This window comes from Conger conger, chromosome 6 (assembly GCF_963514075.1).
Source record: "Conger conger chromosome 6, fConCon1.1, whole genome shotgun sequence".
NCBI lineage: Eukaryota > Metazoa > Chordata > Actinopteri > Anguilliformes > Congridae > Conger > Conger conger.
The window spans coordinates 60,092,313-60,113,501 of record NC_083765.1 but is presented as its reverse complement, the minus strand read 5'-3'; the positions used below and the strand labels follow the sequence as shown (position 1 = coordinate 60,113,501).

Genomic DNA, 21,189 nt, shown 5'->3' with positions numbered 1-21,189 from the left:
CAACCTGTATAGTGGATAAGGCACATGACTGGAACCCGGAAGGCTGGTAGTTTAATCCCTGGTGTAGCCAGGATCAGATCTGCACAACTGTTGGGACCTTGAGAAAGGCCCTTAACCCTGCAGGGATTTTTCCCCTTAGTCTAATTGTCCCTGTTGCTGTCACCTTCCTGTCAGCTTTGACCAGTCCTCCCTTCTCCACTGACCTCTTTAATTTTTGTTTTCACATTCACATTTCTTCCCCATTCTGACATTTGGTCTGAAAAACAGCTGCAGTTCTTGACCACATCTGCATGATTACATGATTATCTGCATTTAGCTGGCTGATTAAATATTTGCTGGTGTGCAGGTCTACCTAATAAAGTGCTCAGTGAAAAAATTTTTTTGTAATAATGCTGAAAACTAAAAACAAGAAAGAAAACAAAAGGAAAACAAAAAACAAAAAAACGAAAGGAATTAAGAGCAAATTAATAATAATTTTGTATGAATAGTACTGTTCATACAAAAACTTTTTTAACTTACCATCAATTAAAGTGTGCCTGGAATTATAAAGAGTGTAAGAAACCGCAGTGATGTTCATGTTCACCCAGCTGAAGAGTATTGAGGTGTATTCCCTTAAAACACCAGAAAAAACTGCTAGCAAAGTGTGAGAAGTGATGTAGGATGTTAACAACTCAGAAGAAATGCTTTTGTAAGATGAAGAATTTCAGGCTTTTCCAGTTTAACCCCTTAAGGGGTGGTACCACAAGTGAAAAGGGTTATTTTGGCTGGACAGGTCCATTTTGAGATATTATGGTATTTAGCTTCTACAAGTAGTTTCATAAAATGTATGAACCAATGATCGCAAAATAAACTTGAAGTGATTCATTTAGATCAGGGGTCGGCAACCCTGGTCCTGGAGAGTTGCAGGGTGTGCTGGCTTTCGTTGTTACATTAATTGATCAATGAAAGCCGTTGATTACACAGTTAACTCACCTCACCTGGTTTCTTGGGTCTGAATCGGTTGCTTATTTTAAGGTGGAGACGAAAGCCAGCACACCCTGCGGCTCTCCAGGACCAGGGTTGCCGACCCCTGATTTAGGTGCTTCTATACCAGTTGTTTCAGGTAAACCAAGCACAAGCTGAAATCAAAATACATTTTTTCCTCAATTTTGTCAATTCTTCATAATGTATTTAGATCAAATGTCTGTCAATTTTCCATTCCCCTCCATTCAACACCCTTTCATTCAGCAGTGCGTATTCTTCCACCCAGAGCCATAGGCTACAACTCTGCTTCCCCCTTCTCATTTAATGTCAGTCAAATCCACTCCCCACCCACCAAAAAATCTCCCCAAAAGAGACTTTTCACTCGGGTATACCTTAGGTTAACACCAGTTGAAAATGACATGCCCAAAGTAAGAAGGTTACTATTCTTGAACACTTTTGACTACAGGAATAATCCTGGAAATGCTTCTGAAAAAAGTGTTCTTACTCCCCCCCCCCCCTACATATCCCTCTCAACCCCCCGCTCCTTGCTCTCCCCTCTGGCAGCAGGGGTCATGACACTGAAATTGCCTGCTAATGTGGAGGCAAAGGTGTTCTCACTGTCCTCCTCATACATATTCACAGCTGATTCCAGTATCACACAGGGATGGAATAATGCAAGTCAGCTGGGACAACAATCATGCACCAGTGATGCTCACTGCTCAGTTAGCTGCCTACAGGTCAAACTGTAGAGCTGTGCATGAAGTCACTTTCTCCAACTCAAGGCCAACTTAACTGCAGTGTGATGAAAAACAGTGTCTAGCATTACTTTCTTTGGAGAAGACCACATATTTTTCTGCACTGCTAAATGGAGAGTGCACTTCAGTAAAATGAAAATGGCTGGTGACTGGTTATGTGGATTATAAAGGAGTTGAAGGTGCTATATTGACACACTGTGAAAGTATAAAAACCATCCATAAGAAAGAAATAAGCAGAGAAACGAAGTGTTTGGACAGTGAAGTTGTGACATTACAACTCATTTGCTTCAGCACATTTAGCACGTTGTAGGTTTAGGCCTACAAGTTCCAAATCCTTGGAACCAAGTTTTTTTTTCGATGTTCGGAAGAAATGCATGAACATTGACAGGCTGGTTTTGAGATTTTGTTTCCCATAACTAGTCATCCCCATCCTTTACAACCTGTTCAAGCTAGCATGATCTAGCATTTCACATTGCATTTATTTTTTATGACTACTCATCTTGATAGCTGGCAATTGATCTGTGGACTTAATTGGCTTTGGCCCTGTAGACTAGTAGCAGTTGGCCTACATACAGTATATACAGTGCCGTGAAAAGTGTACTATTAGCCACAGTGAGTTAGGATGCAACTCATTTACTGTAGCCACTATACAGTGCATCCGGAAAGTATTCACAGCGCTTCACTTTTTCCCCATTTTGTTATGTTACAGCCTTATTCCAAAATTGAATAAATTCATTTTTTTCCTCCAAATTCTACACACAATACCCCATAATGACAACGTGAAAAACGTTTTTTTGAGATTTTTGCTAATTTATTAGAAATAAAAAACTAAGAAATCACATGTACATAAGTATTCACAGCCTTTGCCATGAAGCTCAAAATTGAGCTCAGGTGCATCCTGTTTCCACTGATCAACCTTGAGATGTTTCTACAGCTTAATTGGAGTCCACCTGTGGTAAATTCAGTTGATTGGACATGATTTGGAAAGGCATACACCTGTCTATATAAGGTCCCACAGTTGACAGCGCATGTCGGAGCACAAACCAAGCATGAAGTCAAAGGAATTGTCTGTAGACCTCAGAGACAGGATTGTCTCGAGGCGCAAATCTGGGGAAGGGTACAGAAAAATTTCAGCTGCTTTGAAGGTCCCAATGAGCACAGTGGCCTCCATCATCCGTAAATGGAAGAAGTTTGGAACCACCAGGACTCTTCCTAGAGCTGGCCTAAACTGAGCAATCGGGGGAGAAGGGCCTTAGTCAGGGAGGTGACCAAGAACCCGATGGTCACTCTGTCAGAGCTCCAGCGTTCCTCTGTGGAGAGAGGAGAACCTTCCAGAAGGACAACCATCTCTGCAGCAATCCACCAATCAGGCCTTTATGGTAGAGTGGCCAGAGGGAAGCCACTCCTTAGTAAAAGGCACATGGCAGCCCGCCTGGAGTTTGCCAAAAGGCACCTGAAGGGCTCTCAGACCATGAGAAACTTTGAGAAAGATTGAACTCTTTGGCGTGAATGCCAGGCGTCATGTTTAGAGGAAACCAGGCACCTGGCCAATACCATCCCTACAGTGAAGCATGGTGGTGGCAGCATCATGCTGTGGGGATGTTTTTTTTCAGCGGCAGGAACTGGGAGACTAGTCAGGATTGAGGGAAAGATGAACGCAGCAATGTACAGAGACATCCTGGATGAAAACATGTTCCAGAGCGCTCTTGACCTCAGACTGGGGCGACGGTTCATCTTTCAGCAGGACAACGATATCAAAGGAGTGGCTTCAGGACAACTCTGTGAATGTCCTTGAGTGGCCCAGCCAGAGCCCAGACTTGAATCCGATTGAACATCTCTGGAGAGATCTGAAAATGGCTGTGCACCGATGCTCCCCATCCAACCTGATGGAGCTTGAGAGGTGCTGCAAAGAGGAATGGGCAAAACTGCCCAAAGATAGGTGTGCCAAGCTTGTGGCATCATATCCAAAAAGACTTGAGGCTGTAATTGCTGTCAAAGGTGCATCAACAAAGTATTGAACAATGCCTGTGAATACTTATGTACATGTGATTTCTTAGTTTTTTATTTTTAATAAATTTGCAAAAAAAAAAAAAAACTTCTTTCATGTTGTCATTATGGGGTGTTGTGTGTAGAAGTTTGAGGAAAAAAATGAATTTATTCCATTTTGGAATTACGCTGTAACATAACAAAATGTGGGAAAAGTGAAGCGCTGTGAATACTTTCCGGATACACTGTATGTGCAGTGATGCTTTCAAGCTCAGGTTAAGTCAGTTTATGTATCCCAGTTTACGTCTCTTACTTCAATATAAATGAAGTCACATATATGGCCCAGTACATTTTTCTTTTTTTCTGTATTACATATACAAATGCCCTCCAACATTGTTGTAGTGCCAAGATACCATAAGGAATCTATTCTACCATAATTACAGAGAGCACTTATTTACTCTCTCGCTTCTTGATCGGCAAAAACGCAGAGCTCAGAAGCCCCAGACCCATCTATGTGCACCCAACTGTAATCTTAAACTCTGAATTTATAATAAAAAACGACTTACCAAAATCCATGAGATGATGATTTAATATTTCCTGCCTAGAAAACGACAAAAAAAAAAAAAATTATGTACACAAATGGAATACAAAGGCCGCCTCACAGCAAGGAGGTCCTAAATTCGAATCCCCGTGGGCCGGGGCCTCTCTGTGCGGAGTTTGCATGTTCTCCCCGTGTCTGCGTGGGTTTCCTCTGGGTACTCCCACAGTCCAAAGACATGCAGGTTAGGCTGATTGGAGAGTCTAAATTGCCCATAGGTATGAGTGTGTGAGTGAATGGTGTGTGTGCCCTGCGATGGACTGGCGACCTGTGCAGGGTGTATTCCTGCCTTTCGCCCAATGTAAGCTGGGATAGGCTCCAGCCCCCCTGCGACCCTGTTCAGGAAAAGCGGGTTATGATAATGAATGAATGAATATATGAATGAATGAATGAATGAATGAAATGGAATACATTTATTGAAAAGCACATTAGACTGTATTGCTATGGGGAGCAGTTTAAGAAGTCTTGACAAAGAGCACAAAACCATATACAATGCAAAATAAGAGAATGGAAGAAAAATGCAAGAACATTGAAAAAGAAATGAAACAGTCTGAAGACAATTATTGTAATTTCCTTTAAAACAAATCTAAAAAATGAGCTCAAAATTAAACATGGTTACTTTGAACAACAAAGTTGCCATCAAAACTAAACTCTTTTTACATTTAAAAAGCTTTTAAATCTTATCCATAACTATTTTTAAAAAAAATGGGCATAAACTATTTGAATTTGAAAATAAACCAGGTATGATCAAGTCAGCAAAAAAAGGAATAACCTAGTAGTCATCATTTGTATATGATCCAAGCCAGCACAGGAAGTCAAACATTTCACTGTACAAATGCACATCAAACGGAGCTTTTTACAACAATATATCCATATCAGGATCAACTTTTTAAAAATGTGACAGTAACAAGCTGCTACTCCAAATCACATCACCCCTGCTGAACTCAATAAAAAAAGGTCTAACTTTAAAAAATGTGATAATAATAATTTTCCTGTTGAGGTTTACATAACTTTTGGTTCTGAATTTCTGTATGTTTACACTATGACTCAGAACTGTACTGTCCTCTCAGGTCCACTTTTGCACTTGTTCTTGTGTTTGATTTGCACTTTGTTGTACGTCGCTCTGGATAAGAGCGTCTGCTAAATGCCACGTAATGTAATGTAATGTAATGGTAACTTCCCTATACAGCATTTGAGGACATGATCAAATTCAAGGTAAATATTAAAACAATCACATTCTCTACCCTCCCAGAATCAAGGAACTGAAGAATGAATAAACCTTTCTAATACGTATTGAGCCCTAATATCTAAATGTGAATATATAAATAATATGTAAAGTACAATGTGCACAGCTTACAGTGCAACACTACAATTAAAAGGTTATTGACTGGCTTAATTCAGAGACGAAGGCAAGTATGTGTTGTCACTTTCCGGCTACCATTATCTGCCAATAATCCGTCCCACTATCCCATACTGGAGTTACTGTCAAAATAAAGTGAACCATTGGAATTTACCATCAATATGGAATGTAATGGATATCCCCATAATCCCTTTCTCCTTTACCTTACCTTCTCTGTTTATTACAGCTTAAAAGGAAAGTCTTCACCTCACTCTTTCTCTCCCTCTTTCTCTCTCTCTCTCTCTCTCTCTCTCTCTCTCTCTCTCTCTCTCTCTCTCTCTCTCACAAACACGTCTTTTATCTCTTCAGTTTTCTTTCTCTTCTCCTTAGAATTTTGCATTTTTTTTGCCTGCTCATTTGATTATATTTGTATCAGTAGCCTGTATTGTCACTTTTTTTCATTTCCAGAACAAAGTCTTTACTGAACAGAAAAGATCGTTTTTCAATATTCAATGTTGTGGGATAAAGCAAAATATTGATCTACTGTGTCATTGTTATGCATGCAACAATAAACATTATTCATTAAAATAGTGCAATGCTCGTTAGATCTTTTAAAATTGTTAATATTGTGATAGCCTACATACCTCTCTAAGGCACTACTTTTTATCAGCAAATGTGCTATTATAAAAGATTAAATATTTTGTTTTACTATTGGTCAGCAATATAGCCCTTTATCTTCATCAGGGGTGTGAATAATTGTGAATTATACAGTACTGTGCCAAAGGTTTAGGCAGTTGTGAAAAAATGCTGTAAAATAAGAATGCTTTCAAAAATAGAAATGTTAATGGTTTATTTTTATCAACTAACAAAATGCATGAAGAGAAGTGAATGAATAGAATAAAAATCTAAATCAAATCAATATTCGGTGTGACCACCCTTTGCCTTCAAAACAGCATCAATTCTTCTTGGTATACTTGCACAGTTTTTGAAGGAACTTGGCAGGTAGGTTGTTCCAAACATCTTGGAGAACTAGCCACAGTTCTTCTGTGGATTTAGGCAGCCTCAAATGCTTCTGTCTCTTCATGTAACCCCAGACAGACTCGATGATGTTGAGAACAGGGCTCTATGGGGGCCATACCATCACTTCCAGGACTCCTTGTTCTTCTTTATGCTGAAGATAGTTCTTAATGACATTGGCTGTATGTTTGGGGTCGTTGTCCTGCTGCAGAATAAATTTGGCGCCAATCAAATGCCTCCCTGATGATATTGCATGATGCATAAGTATCTGCCTGTACTTCTCAGGCATTGAATAATTGACGCTGGTTTGAAGGCAAAGGGTGGTCACACCAAATATTGATTTGATTTAGATTTTTCTTCTGTTCACTCACTTTGCATTTTGTTAATTGATAAAAATAAACTATTAACATTTCTATTTTTGAAAGCATTCTTACTTTACAGCATTTTTCACACCTGCCTAAAACTTTTGCACAGTACACACAATTATGTGTAAAGACATTTTTCATGCTTTGGCCCTAGCCCCTTGGTTTTGGATCAATTCACATCAGAGATTGTAGTAGCTGGAGGGAAGAAGAGCCCAAAAATGCAGCAATGTGAGCACAGTAATGTGAATGAGGTGTAGCCTGAAAAAAATCACTGGGTTGTGGCAGAGCAGGGCTGTCTCGCTGCAGTCACAGTTACGGGACCCTGTGTAGATACCAGTTGGCCTCCTGCTGGAAACTTCAAATCACGTATTTGCAGATAAGGAGAATGCATCCTACAGTATGAGTTTATTAAGTTTCCAAACCTGAGTGAGCACCAACACAATAGAATTGGCCTGAATGTGTGATCAATTGATCAGTACTATGAGAAGGCTGGCAAATATTTAACCATTCCAAAAAAGGCCAGAAATTTAATTGAATGCCCCCGTTCAAGGCATCATCATTTTATGTGTTTGGTAAAAGAAGAGATGCAAATAAATGAATACATAAATAAAGTAAAGGTCCCATATTGTGGAAAATTAAATGTAAAGGAGTTATAGGTGCAATAGGAACACTGCGGAAGTATCAACATGCGCAATCCCCAAATAAATCCACACAATCCATCTGAAGAAACAACAGTATGCATTAAACAAGCCGTTTGGACTTCCGTAACTATGTCACAACTATATGCTCATTCGCCAAATTATAAATAAATTATTATTTGTGTTTCTTATTTTCTCTATCATGATCTTTTCTCAAATATTATATTTAGATTGGCTAGATTGAATAATTTGTGAGGGATTGTTGAGAATTATAATGTTAAATCAACAAGTACAGAACGTTTATGTACAAGAAATTGTGAAAGAAAACGATTTGGGCCCATTTGACAGACACTGATTAAGCCATTGATAAATGTACAAAACATACAAAATTAAAAAAAACAAAAAAGACATTTTACTTGCAGTTATTATTAACTGTAACAGTCATATGCCCATGACTGACAGGATATTACTCATCTCAAACAGAAGAGCCGTCCATTCTAGACTGATGGGAGGAATAAAGAGTAATTATCAGTCAGTTGACACGGTGTGCCACAGAACAGGCATGTTTGTTCTGTGTGCACTTGCTGACAATAATTTATTATCACAATATTTAATCTTAAAATGCACAGTTTTGTCAGGAAATGAGAGTACAGTATGAAAAGATCATTTTGGAAAACAGATAAAGGAAAGCTCTTTACACCCTCACACTGTTTATTTGCAAAAGGTATGTTTGCACAGATATGACACATTTTGACTTACGTAGAACAATATCAACAGAAAACTGAGTGAAACCTAATAATTACCATTACAAAGACAATTGCTTGAGGCGGAACAGTGACTTGGGCCATGATTCATGATGTTAGTAGGGACATGACTGCCCTGTCTCTCAGATTCCCTGTGTCATAAACATGTTACAATACACAGGCCCAACATGAAAAAGTACTGTCAAAAATATTTGACAATAAATAGTTTAGATGCAGGAGATATTGAGATGTATAATTTAGTATGATAACTCTTTTACAGAGGCATTTTTGAACACGTGGATTGAGTGATTCACAGAGTAGTTGCTTGTTTTAATAGGATTATGGATCGAATGGTTCATTAATAGTTTACTTATTGACTGAAGAGACAAACCCACAGTTTGGCTCAATAATTCATGAATAGCATCCGTGGGCAGACTGGAAACATGAAGAGAGAGGGGGTGTTGAAGGCACATTTGGCAATGCAAGCGCAAGAGTAACTTCAGGCAGCACAAATTTCAAATATTTCTGTTGTTTCTTTGAGCCTTCAAAAGACATGAGGGCGTCCATCACAGTAAACCTTGCTGGCCCTCTCTGCAATGCCTCTTCCACTGGGCTGTCTTCCAGGACTTTTCATCGGCAGCGTTTCACAGTGGGAACCTCCTTCAAAGCTGAGATGGATGAAAGCGCTTAAAAGAACAGGAGGACTGTGGTGCGATGTGAGGACACAACGTCACTACGTCTGCCCTCAGGGGTCAACAGCAGGGACACGCAGCTGCAGTCTCCTGACAGCTTAGCCCATCCAGGAAAATGGCAGCTGTGGCTCACACCCAGCAGTCTGCACAAGCCGTACAATCGGGTGTGCCCTGATTTACTTTCATTTGTCAGTAACAATATCCTGTATATTATCACGGTTCGAAATTTGCACATAAATTAGAAAATACATAATACAAGTATATAAAAATGTACGTCTATACCATACAATACTTTACTGAAGGTATAAATATATATATGTAATGTATATACAGTATAAATTAATATGATTCCAATTTACTGAGAAACACCAATCATATTGTGCAAAAAACTTTCAATAGTATCTCTACTTATCAGGTGTGTTTTATTTTTGATGTAATTAGGTAGATACAGTAGTTGTGAATGATAGCAACATGATTGAATGGAATAAAGACATAGAAAGCCACTGACACAGTGTGCATTCCAATTTTTCATAAGGGAATTCATTTAGTCTTGGGGAAGTGTCTGCTTATCTATTGCCTGAGCTGTGCTTTCATATAAATATTTTCATTGTTTGCCATGATATAAACTGCTGTAGGCATTACTCTTCTTCCCCATCTTTCTGGGAAAAACTGATTATCTCCGTTCATTTTTAATCAACATTTACGCTGAGGATCTAACGTGACATAGATGTAATGAAGCATGCCAGAAGATCTTTAGTGAACTCAATGCATGCAGCTCATTATAGTCATGGAATAAGAGCATGGCAACAGTGGCCAAATAATGCAGGTCCTGGCCATGTGATTGGTCAGGAAGGCGAAGATTTGAATGCATACCTGTAACCAAGCAACTTGCCAGTTAATAGCCAGTTGTGTAGGTTCTGCCATGGTCTGAAATGGATGCTGGAACAGGTATTCTGCGCCGTGTAAAATACTGTGTACAGTATGCAGGACCTGTGTGCAGGGCTGCTATATTCATGTATACAGTCCAACAAAGCACAGTCATGAACTGGTCAATTATCTGACTCTCAACATTTTTTAGTCACCAGATGGCTTCTCATTTTTTATTATGTTTCCCTGTTGAATTTTCTTGATGACCATAACACAAAAGGATTAGTGACAAAAAGTATTTTTCTTCTGCAGGTTTCTGCTCGACGTTCTGGCAAACAGAGAGCCATTGGGAGCGAGGGGGTTAAAGGTTAAGAGGGTGCTCTTCCCCGCAATCAGCACCTGAGAAGGTAATGACAAAGGAGCAGGGTGAGAATGCCCATTAATACGCCACACCCGCAGAAACTGAGCTGCATAACACCTCCACCACCAAATGGAGACACCAGTCACCACAATCATCACACACCAAATGACAGCAGTCACACAATCATCTCAGGCACAGTGCTGACACACACCCAGTCCTACACAGCATCTCCACGCTGCAACCAGGCATCCTCTTTATTTAGGCAGTATGCCGTCGGCCCTGATGTCCTTCGCTTCCTCATTTCCTCCAGGGCCCTGAAGGAACACACAGGGAAAACTGAGGCAGAGACAGGGAATATACACATAAAATAATCTGAGAAGGTAAAGGAATGGGGGAGCAAGCTCACACGGTATGACAATCCAAAGTCCACTCAGCTGGTTTTGAGCTTTGTATGGTACTGTGATTTGTGCTACTTGGCACTGTGTGATGCACTGGTGAGTGTAGTTGTATTGCACTTTAGTCTTGGGGTTTGAGCACTGAGCCCATGTGCTATGATTTTCACATACCAATAGTAATTTTGTCTTGTAGTAAAACACTATAGTTCTGTGTCTTAGTGACACAAGTGTTTGTGGTTGATTTGACAATAATTATAGTGGCTTGTATGATATGCTAGTGCTAATTTATTTGAGCTTTTGTGGCATTTAAGTCTTTGTGTCTATATTACGAGAGGTTTGGGGTTCAAATCCCGGACGAGGCCCCAATATGTTACGTCACACAAAACCATTGGTGTCAACTGGAGATGAGGGAGAGGGATGGGGTGATGGCAGCCTTCCTTTAATATGGTCCAACATTCAGCCAGCGTAGAAAACCATGGCATTGCACATTTTTAAACCATACCTGTGGTTCCCACTCCTACTTAACACAGAATGCCATGGGACTGGCGTGAGGAAGTGCCAAGTGCTTGTGTGTCTTATTAGAATGGGAAAGAGGGTCCCTATGTCACACATTTACACTGAAATAAAATGTGCCATATTTGCGCTTGTGGAAACAGCATGGTTTTACAGAAATATTTCCAACATTTGAAAATACAAAAGATGACCATTTTGTATCTAATCTTTGGAATAAAGTTGTGGGACTACATACTCAATGTTTTTCAGGGAAATGGGCCTTTATAAATGACAACCCACCTTTGCAACCTGTGTTATCTAAAATGGCACAGTGTTTATCTCATATTGCTATTAATAGTATCAACATGACTGTGACCACTTTAGGAATTACAGCTCTTACTGAATGTTGTAATGGTATTCATGCTTTTTCTAAAGTAGGCATGCTTTTCAAAAAATAATTTCAGCAACATTTATTGTGCATTTCAAACAGTGTTCAGTGTTTCCTAACTGAAGTTGCGGATAATTAAATGTTCCGCACAGCCACCTGCATACTTTGCAACACCTGCTGCTGCTGTTTTATCAGTCCATTCCCTTTGAAATACATGTATTGTTTAGATGAAAAGATGCCATTTGTGGATTTTGTGCCGCAGTACCAGTTGCAAAGAACAAAACCTCTGCTTCAGTCACGTGTCAAAGTGGAGCTGAGGCATGGCAGACAGACAGATCATTCCTCTGGAAAAATAATCCTCAAGCTCCGGTGAGTTACATGTTTCAAAATACGAAGGGAAATGTTTTTTTGTTTAGGCTTGAACAGCAGGCGTCAGGGATTCATGCATACTTATTATTACATAAGCATCACATACACTGCAGTGCCCGGCATGCAGGATAAGCGGTGGCACTAATGTGCATGTGTTGTCTGCCTTAATTATGGGAGATTCTAGTATGGATTCAAATCATGTCTTTAAACACCCTTGTGATCAGAAAAAGATGAGACATGCTCATGTAATATTGTTCATGGAAGATTTGAAATTGAAGATTAAATTATAGAAACAGGCTGCTCTGAGCTGTATGCTTACATACATTACTAAGAAGAGTAAGATGTTGTCTTTTAGCATGGTGGAATATGGGTTATTGTATGATGGAAAAATTAGGACAATGTGTGTTAAACTGAAGCACAAATGGCACTGTTTCCAAGGAGACGCCCATGTTGACATCTTAGAGGCAAAACAGGCCAAGACCCTCTCGTCACACCTTGACTGAGCAATGACTTCACATGCACAGTTGACCCTAATGAGCCGGGCTGCATACCACACCCAAGAGGCCAATTCAGGCAACAAAGCACCAACACACAGTGACCCCACCCAGTAGTGTAGCGACTAAGGTCTATGACAGGAACAGGTGGTTCAAGTCACGATAACATCTGCACAGCTGTCTGCTCCCTGGGCACTGCACTGTGGCTGCCCACTGCTCCTGAATTACTAGGATGGGTCAAATACAGAGGACAAATTCCCTCATGGGTTCAATAAAGTACACCATCCTCTTCTTCGTCTCCTAGTGCTTCCAATGAATTCTGTGTTTAATTAACCTGTTTTCCCTTGTAGGACAAACTTGAAATGTGAGAAATTCGAACCTGAGCTCTTACATTCAGCCCTAGCTGGCTTTTCATTTTCCTCGTCATCTTTATTGGCAAAGAGAAGAAAGGGGAAGAGAATGTGGAAGCAGAGACAGAAGACAGGGGGTAAAACAGAGATGGCCTGAAGCCAGAATCATAGCACACTAATGAGAAAGTAGGCCTAACATAACTGGCGGAAACACTGAGGCTACATTGTGATGTTTCCAGGAAATCTTTAAACAGTGTACATGTGTACATGTATATGTTGTATACCTGCAGCAGTGAGAAATCCCGAGGGATGAACTCAAAATGAGCCCTCTCCAACATTTCAATCTTCAGGCATGAGGTGGGGTAAAGCTCTGATGTGTCAGCTATAGGGCTCAGTCTGCACTGCATTCAGTAAATGAGCCACATGTGATCTTCACTGTCTTGGAATAAATTATTTTTGACTCGTTGATACCAGAAAGAAAGAACAATTGGGCATACATGCTTTAATAAAGCTTTTTTGGGGGGGTTTAGTGAGTCATAATTTGGTTACATTGCACTGCATCGAGATTGAACAGGACAATGCAATCTATACAAATGTATTGACTAGCACTTTTCTATGATACCCTGAGAATTCAGAAGTAAACCAGTCATGTTTTTACAAGCCACGTGTTATGGGGACAGGAGAAAGAAAGCATATACCAGGAAATCCCCTTCTTGGGTCTGTACTCTCGATTTTAAAAGATAATAATAATAATAATAATAATAATAATAAAACTTCCGTTTCATGCCTGAAAATTTGAAATTCACTTGGGGCCCTTCACAAACTGCTTCCACGGAACAGTTATGTCGCTGCTTCCGATAGACTGTAGGTCTTGATGTTATCAATAAAGTTTTCGAAAGGCAGGACTTCCGGTGGTAAAACACCGGAAAAGCTGCATTCAGTTTGATTTCTTTAGGCTTTTCATTTAGCTAACATTTTCATGTTTTTTATTTTTAGCGTGCAGAATTGAATAGATCAATACACTGCAAAAATGATGTCTTTAGACTTCCTTGATGACGTCCGCCGGATGAATAAGCGCCAGGTACGTTTAGCTTTAGGTGACGTTTGGCTACTAGCTAATGTTCGTGGATTAACGTTATTCATAAAACTAACGTTACTGCACTAGCACTAGCTAAGGAGTTTAGCCTATTTCAATAATATAATTTAACGCATTAGGTAGCGATTAATTGTACTGCAAACTACCCCCTTTTAATAACTGAATGCGTTACAGAAACACGTGTAACTATTTGCTGCTCAATATTGAACACAATCTAGCTACATTCATGTCTACAGTTTAGATAGCCGGTTAGTACATTGCCAGTATACAGCTCTTTAAATTCACAATAAACTATCGTTAAAGCCTTAAGGGTAGCCAGCTGTTTAAACATAAGCTAGCTATTTTGAAAAGCAGCTTAGTTAGCTTAGCGCAAATTAGGCAAGTTAACATTGGCTAGACGTCGTTAGATACAGACACTGCCTTAAAACGTTAAATTGTTTGATACTTGTAATTTAATTTAGTTAATTCCTCTATTGTATTGCCTTTCAGCTGTACTACCAGGTATTGAACTTTGGCATGATCGTGTCCTCGGCCTTGATGATATGGAAAGGTTTAATGGTTGTGACCGGAAGTGAGAGTCCCATTGTTGTCGTTCTGAGGTAAGACGTCGATTTATTCACCTATTTGGGCGGGTTACACGGGCTAGTAATGAACGTGAAAGATGACACTTAATGTGCTCCAATATGGGCACAGCTGTCATTTAGTAAACTGATTTTAACCTGTTATATTGTATGTTTTTAATAGTTATTTAGAATGGTCCATAAGGATGATGTACATCATACAATAATTCCAGCCACAATTGGTTAAACCTACCGGTGGCGCTGTGTTTTCTGATTTTGTTGACCCATCTGCCATTGGTTGCAGTGGGAGCATGGAGCCAGCTTTCCACCGAGGAGACCTTCTTTTCCTGACCAATAGAGTGGAAGATCCCATCAGGGTTGGAGAGATTGTGGTCTTCAGGATAGAGGGAAGAGAAATCCCCATTGTGCACAGAGTTCTTAAAGTTCATGAGAAGTAAGACCCTGGATATTTCCCCTGATTTTGTAGGTAGATAGCTGGAAAAGCAGTTCCACTATTGTATATGTTCATGAGTAAACTGAACATATAAACATGTGTGATTCATTACCTTTAAAATATAATTAGTGTAATTTCTGTCATTTGTGAAGATAAAAAGGGGCAGCACTACCCTGTGAGTGGTCCCCTCCAAGTTCTTTAACATCCTTTCATTTTTAACACATTTTAACATTACTTATAACATTGACCTGACCAGGTTAATTTTCTTAAGACGTATTTATTATTTCCCTGAAACAGAATGATGGAATATGCTGCTCTCTTAAATACCACAGGCTTATATACAGTACTGTGCAGAAGTCTTAGGCACCCTAGACTTTATTATACATATGTTTATTTTTTGTGTGTGTTAGTATAAAAGAACACATTTCAGATTTTCAAATATTCATTTTCCAAAAGATTTTATTTTAGAGACATTTTTGTTTTTAATTAAAAAAGTAACATTACTGTAAGCAATTGACTACTTTTTACATAAAAACTTGATCAAGGCTGTCTGAGATCAGAAGCAAGGAGCCAACCAAAGTCTGCAGAAGAACTGTGGCAAGTTCGCCAACATGCTTGGAACAACCTCCTTGCTGATTGTCTTATAGAACTGCAGGACAGCGTTGGCTATCTCATAGAAATGATGCAGTTTTACCGCCAAAGGGTGGTCTCAAAAAATATTGATTTGATTCAGTTTTTAACTCTTCTGCCAAATTACTAAAATGTAATGTAAAATGTATAGTACGTTTATTTAGGACCTTTCATTGAATTATTTTTGAAAGAATCCTATCTGGACAGAATGTTATACAGATGCCTAAGACTTTTGCACAGTACTGTATATATGTTTTAAAGTTTCATATTGGTTATGATAAAGTTGCTATGTAATATCAGTGTTTTTTCTAGTGGTTGGTAGGTGTGTACAGTAAGGAAATACTTTCCAATTCATGGCAGAAGTCGAGTGCAGACATCAAGTTATGAAGGGGGAAAAAATTTATTTTATTTATTTCAATTTGCTTACTTAATTCTCAAATAGAGAGCATGAGTCACTGTTATTTCTGTTGGTATAGCCTAACTTTCAGCCAATGTGGCGCAGATGACTTCTGATTCTTCAACCTTTTGAGCATGAAATATTCTCTTTCTACATCGGCATCAGTTTAGCTTTGCTGATACATAGTTTGTATCATTAGCCCATCATACCGGCTATTATCTTAGCTTATGGACTGTTTTAAGCTATTATCTGCCGATACCAATACGACCACCATATATGTCATGCATGCCTCGTGTTGTTTAAAGCCTGCTGCGTCACAAATATGAAAAATCCTTGTTTTCAGAGAAAATGGAGACATTAAGTTCTTAACCAAGGGTGACAATAATGCAGTGGATGACCGAGGCTTGTACAAGCAGGGACAGCATTGGCTGGAGAAGAAGGATGTCGTGGGCAGGGCTAGAGGGTAAGCCATCTGGTCTGTTGTTTGTCTGTTGCAACATTCCCCTCATGTAATTCCTCTCATTGTATACGGAGGGGGTTTTTGTTTGTGGTTGACTGAACTAGATTTGATGTCAGTTTGTCAATTTGTTTGTGGGCTCGCTTGTTAATTTTGACATTGACTGGAGATGGCATGTTAGTTTACAAATGACTTTGCCATACATCTGTAGTAAAATGTCTTGAATACTTTTATTGAATGTGCTTGCTTGTGTCCCAGTGTTTTGAGCTCAACCCTGTTTAATCTATCCTAATATTGTCCTTTTTGACACATTGAAATCCATGTGGGCATATTCAAAATGCTGTATTGGTCGGAAAAAACTGTGTCACAGACAGCAACTTTATCCCTCTCTTCTAGGTTTGTGCCATACATTGGGATTGTGACAATTCTTATGAATGACTACCCAAAATTTAAGGTGAGCTTTTTTTCCATTTTGTCTGTGGGAATTGCATTTTTTGAGAACCTGTAAGTTTGTAAGGTATAATACTTCTTCCTTGTCTCTTCTTTGTCTTTATTATGCAGTATGCTGTTCTATTCATGTTGGGTCTCTTCGTGTTGGTCCATCGGGAATGATGGCTCTCCTGTCACCACATTTATTGCCGGTGCTTTGCCGTTTCATCAACAACTCCATTAACCGCCAGTCCCACTCTGCCTGAGGATGGGGAAGGAATCATTCATCAAGCACCATTTTCTATCTGCTTATCACCGGGCAGTGATGTGTGTCATGAAAGCCTAGCTGACAAATGCATTTCACACGAGAGGATAGGACATCTGTTACAGTAAATAAACAATGGATTCTTTAATTCTCCATGAATCAACTGCTTATGTAGATATTGTCAATCTTTTTTTTTTTTTGGCTTTACTGTTATTATAATTTTTTTTCTTTCATTTTTTATAAATGTGGATAGGCAGCCGGGCAGTCAGGTAATTTTTCATGCCTTAAAATGTGATGTTTCTGTGTGCAAAAAATGAACTATTTAAGCCGTGTGCTTCTACAGAAGTCAAAGCTGTTGGAAGAATATTCCAGACAGCTCCTGTGTTTACAGTCTGCTGCCTATATCCACTTGGGAAGGATTTGTTTTTTTGTGCTGTGAATTGTGGTAAATTCTCCCATGTTCTGTGTTGCTTTGGAAACTCAATTTTATTAAAGGGGGTATTTCTTTTTACACAAAAGAGATGGCTTGTGCAAAAGCATATGAAATTAATTTAGCAGCCTTATTGCTTTCAAAAGAACCAGATTTTAATGGAGTAAGACTCCTGATCAGTCAGGTAAGATATTACTCCTGAACCTAGAAAAGATCACAGTTTTGTCATCTTAACTTATGTAAAAATATAATTTTGATGTTTCACTTATTCAAGAATGGCTTTAATAAACATAGTTAAGAATTCTTTCCCCAAGTGAAAATACATCAACAATGTTCAGTCATATTTTGACGTATGTCGACAGATGTACTGTATGCAGTGTTGGCCCTGCTGCAACTGACACTGGCTTGACCTTGTTCATGTCCTCACACAACAGGTTCATTACAATTGTTTAATTCAGGGGTGCACAACTCCGGTCCTGGAGGGCCAGTCTGCAAGCTGTTTTTTGTTCTTAATTTATTTTACTGGCAGCTCTATAAATTATGTTGGTTCACTCCTGTACTTTAGCAGAGTAAAATCTTTAGGGTACACTTGCAGTCTACAGCTGTAGCTGGTACATATACAGATGTCTGATCAAGACATGATTTCGCTCAGTAAATAATTAAGAGCAGAATTTGGTACAAAATCCTGAAGCGGATCAGCCCTTGCTGTTCACCCCTGTTGGGCAGAATCACAGTGGTTTAATTTCACTCCTGCCATTGCTTCCTCGTGTCCTTTCCTCGCTCCTTAGGAGGGAACGATGAGAGCATGAGATTTCTGTGGAAAGAGGAGACAAGGACTGATAAAGTGAGCGACTGGAACGAACCCAATGTGTGTGCAAGTAATAATACATTATTTCAAGTACGATTCTTTCCGGTCATATTTGCAGTAATTGTTTTGAACCTTTTTTTATTGCCTGTTTTGCGATGGATAAATTGGTCAAGATGTGGTGGTAAAATTATACTAAAAAAGGTTCACAAATCTTGTGAACCCAAGACTCACTACACAGTGTAACCCAGAGAGACGGTGACGAGGATAAATCAACCTGCTGAGCAGGGTTATTTCACATAAATCTTTCAGAGGTTGGGACTGAAAGACAGAAAATAAGATTAACCACTAGGCCGGAGGAGGCTTTCTATGTACAAAGGTTATAGCAGAACTCAGCCACACTGAGCTTTCTGCTCTCCAGGGTGTTCCTCTATATGAGAATGAGTGGCTTTGCATCAATTTCACAGTGCTACAGATGCACTGCATCTAAAGTGACTTTGTTAGAAGTGGTAATGTGTGGCCCAGCACAACCTACCAGCTCGAGACATTACAATATTACTAGCTATTGAATGACTTTGTAATTATAATTTTCAAAATGAGCTTCCTGTTTGAGGCTTAAATTAAACCCGAACCCCCAATGGTTCATTAGGGCATTGGCTGTGTTGGTGTGGTGCCTACTGGAGCAATGCTCGACTGTTTAGAGCAGTAAAATGAAAGCAATCACTTCAAAATTATATTAAGGTTATCCTCTATTCTGCAACCATCCTTGGTCATATGATCGGAAGGTATATTCATTGTAACTTACTTTATTTCACTCAGCAGTCTTCTTCCAGAGGCAGAGAGGACAAAGATAGGGTTAACTTTTGGCAGGTTTTAAATATATTTTCAGTTGATTGGCCTCGAGAATTTGTATTTTCTCAGAAGGATATATTGGATACTTGCTCCAGACTTTCTGAAGACGTGTACAGTGGCTGGCTTTATTTGGGAGGTCAAGATGATCTACAGCAAGGGAACACACTTGACCTTACTACAAAGATGCTTGTACAGTTACGCCTGCAAACGTTATGTACTGTATGCGTATTGATTATTCAGAAGATGCACAAACTCACTTTCGGTAGAACTAGATTTCCTATGGTGCATGCAACCTGAGACAGCTGTATCAAATAAATAGATTCTGGTGCTATCTAAAAACCAATATTTTCATTTATAATTGGGATATTTTTTAAAGAGAAAATACAATTTTTTTGATTTTTGGAGGAATTTTCAAACAGTCCCTCAGGCTATTACCTAAGTCTGCCTAACTTGGTTTTTAAGTATAAACATCATATTTCTGTTTCACCCATGTTCTCACCTCCAAAAAATAAATATTTTAATTTGTCTCCTCTTACCCTTTTATTGATGTTCATGGTGGTCAGAAACCTTGTCGTACGATCAGGTGTGACCCTACTTCCAGACTCATAATCAATAATTGCAAATGCAAGTACAGCATGCTTCAATAAAACACATTTTTTGCTTACCCAGTATATGAGAATGTTACCCTACTGAATTGTGAACAGACACTGTAAAATGTTTGTGTTCATATATACTCACATGTACCTGAAAAACAACATCACTGTAAATGTTGCTTTGGAGTACTTGAAATGACCCAATACTAGCCATTGAGGCTGGCTGGTCATCAAAACATATTGTAAGTATGTAACATTACAGTTATGCTTTGGGGCCCTCAACCCCGAAGCAATGTGGGGTTAAGGGCCTTGCTCTACGGCCCAACAGCTGCACCAGTAAGAGGAGCACACATCTCGCATAAGACTAAAAATATGAAACGGTGAACTATCCCTTTAAGCCTCATCAAAGGGAACCAGACCACACACAGGCTGTGTCCGTGAACGTTGAAACTAGTGCGAGTGTCCAAGGTCCTGCAGCCTGCCATGGGTTTAGGAAACCATAGCAACCAACGGAGTGGGCCGACCCTGTAGCCTAGTGGCAAAGGTACATGACTGGGACCCGGCAGGTTGGTGGTTCAAGCCCCTCAAGCAAGGCCCTTAACCCCACATTGCTCAAGGGGGGATTGCCCCCTGCTTAGTCCAATCAGCTGTAAGTCACTTTGGATAAAAGCATCAGCTAAATAATGTAATGTATCCTTCTTTACCACCACACTTCACAGATGAGAGCCTTTAGATGACGAGGAAAGGCTGACCAGCTCATATTGACTCCACATTCTAGAACAAGTGTGGCCCTTAAAATGGAATTATGCAGTACATTACAATTTCGTTTCTATGACAAAACAATACATACAAAATAATGGATAAATGAATTGGACAAATGTTTCAGGTACTCCACAGGAAGCGACTATGAAAATTGGATCTGTATCCTGTGAAATAAATATGTCCAGTTCATTCTGAAAGATCCGGGAGTATCTGGCTGCACAACACAATTATGCACAACCACATTGTACAATAAGCATTGATCTCTTGCTGACTAGCAATGTTAGCCTGAGGGTGCGTAGAGTGTAATCCGAAGAAACTAATAATTAGCTCTTCGAGCCCCCTCTCTATATGCTGTGAGAATTTAGATAATTGCCATTTTTACTGCAACTTTATAAATTTGGTCTGATTTAAAATGGTAAAGGTCAAGGCTAGGTCAAGAATAATCTGCAACTCCCCTGCTGAACTCTTATCACCTTTATCTGAAGTAGATGATTGGTGACAAGGAGACTATTAACAGTTCTAATTTTATAAAGGAAGTCACATGAAATCAAGACTCACTTGATAAAGCGCAAGCGTCTGCCAGCTTTAACAGTTGTTAGGGCAATGCTTACGCCTATTAATTTCTCCCATGTTCATAAAATAATAAT

General features: G+C 39.4%; 1 protein-coding gene across 1 annotated transcript; it reads left to right on the top strand.

Moving 5' to 3' along the window:
- Window positions 1-13,698: 13,698 nt before the first annotated feature.
- On the top strand, window positions 13,699-17,836 carry LOC133130654 (signal peptidase complex catalytic subunit SEC11A-like). The gene is made up of 6 exons (XM_061245381.1): window positions 13,699-13,893; window positions 14,398-14,507; window positions 14,773-14,922; window positions 16,293-16,412; window positions 16,803-16,860; window positions 16,968-17,836. The coding sequence occupies exons 1-6, from the start codon at window positions 13,843-13,845 to the stop codon at window positions 17,016-17,018; spliced, it is 540 nt and encodes a 179-aa protein (XP_061101365.1). The 5' UTR covers window positions 13,699-13,842; the 3' UTR covers window positions 17,019-17,836.
- Window positions 17,837-21,189: the final 3,353 nt, after the last annotated feature.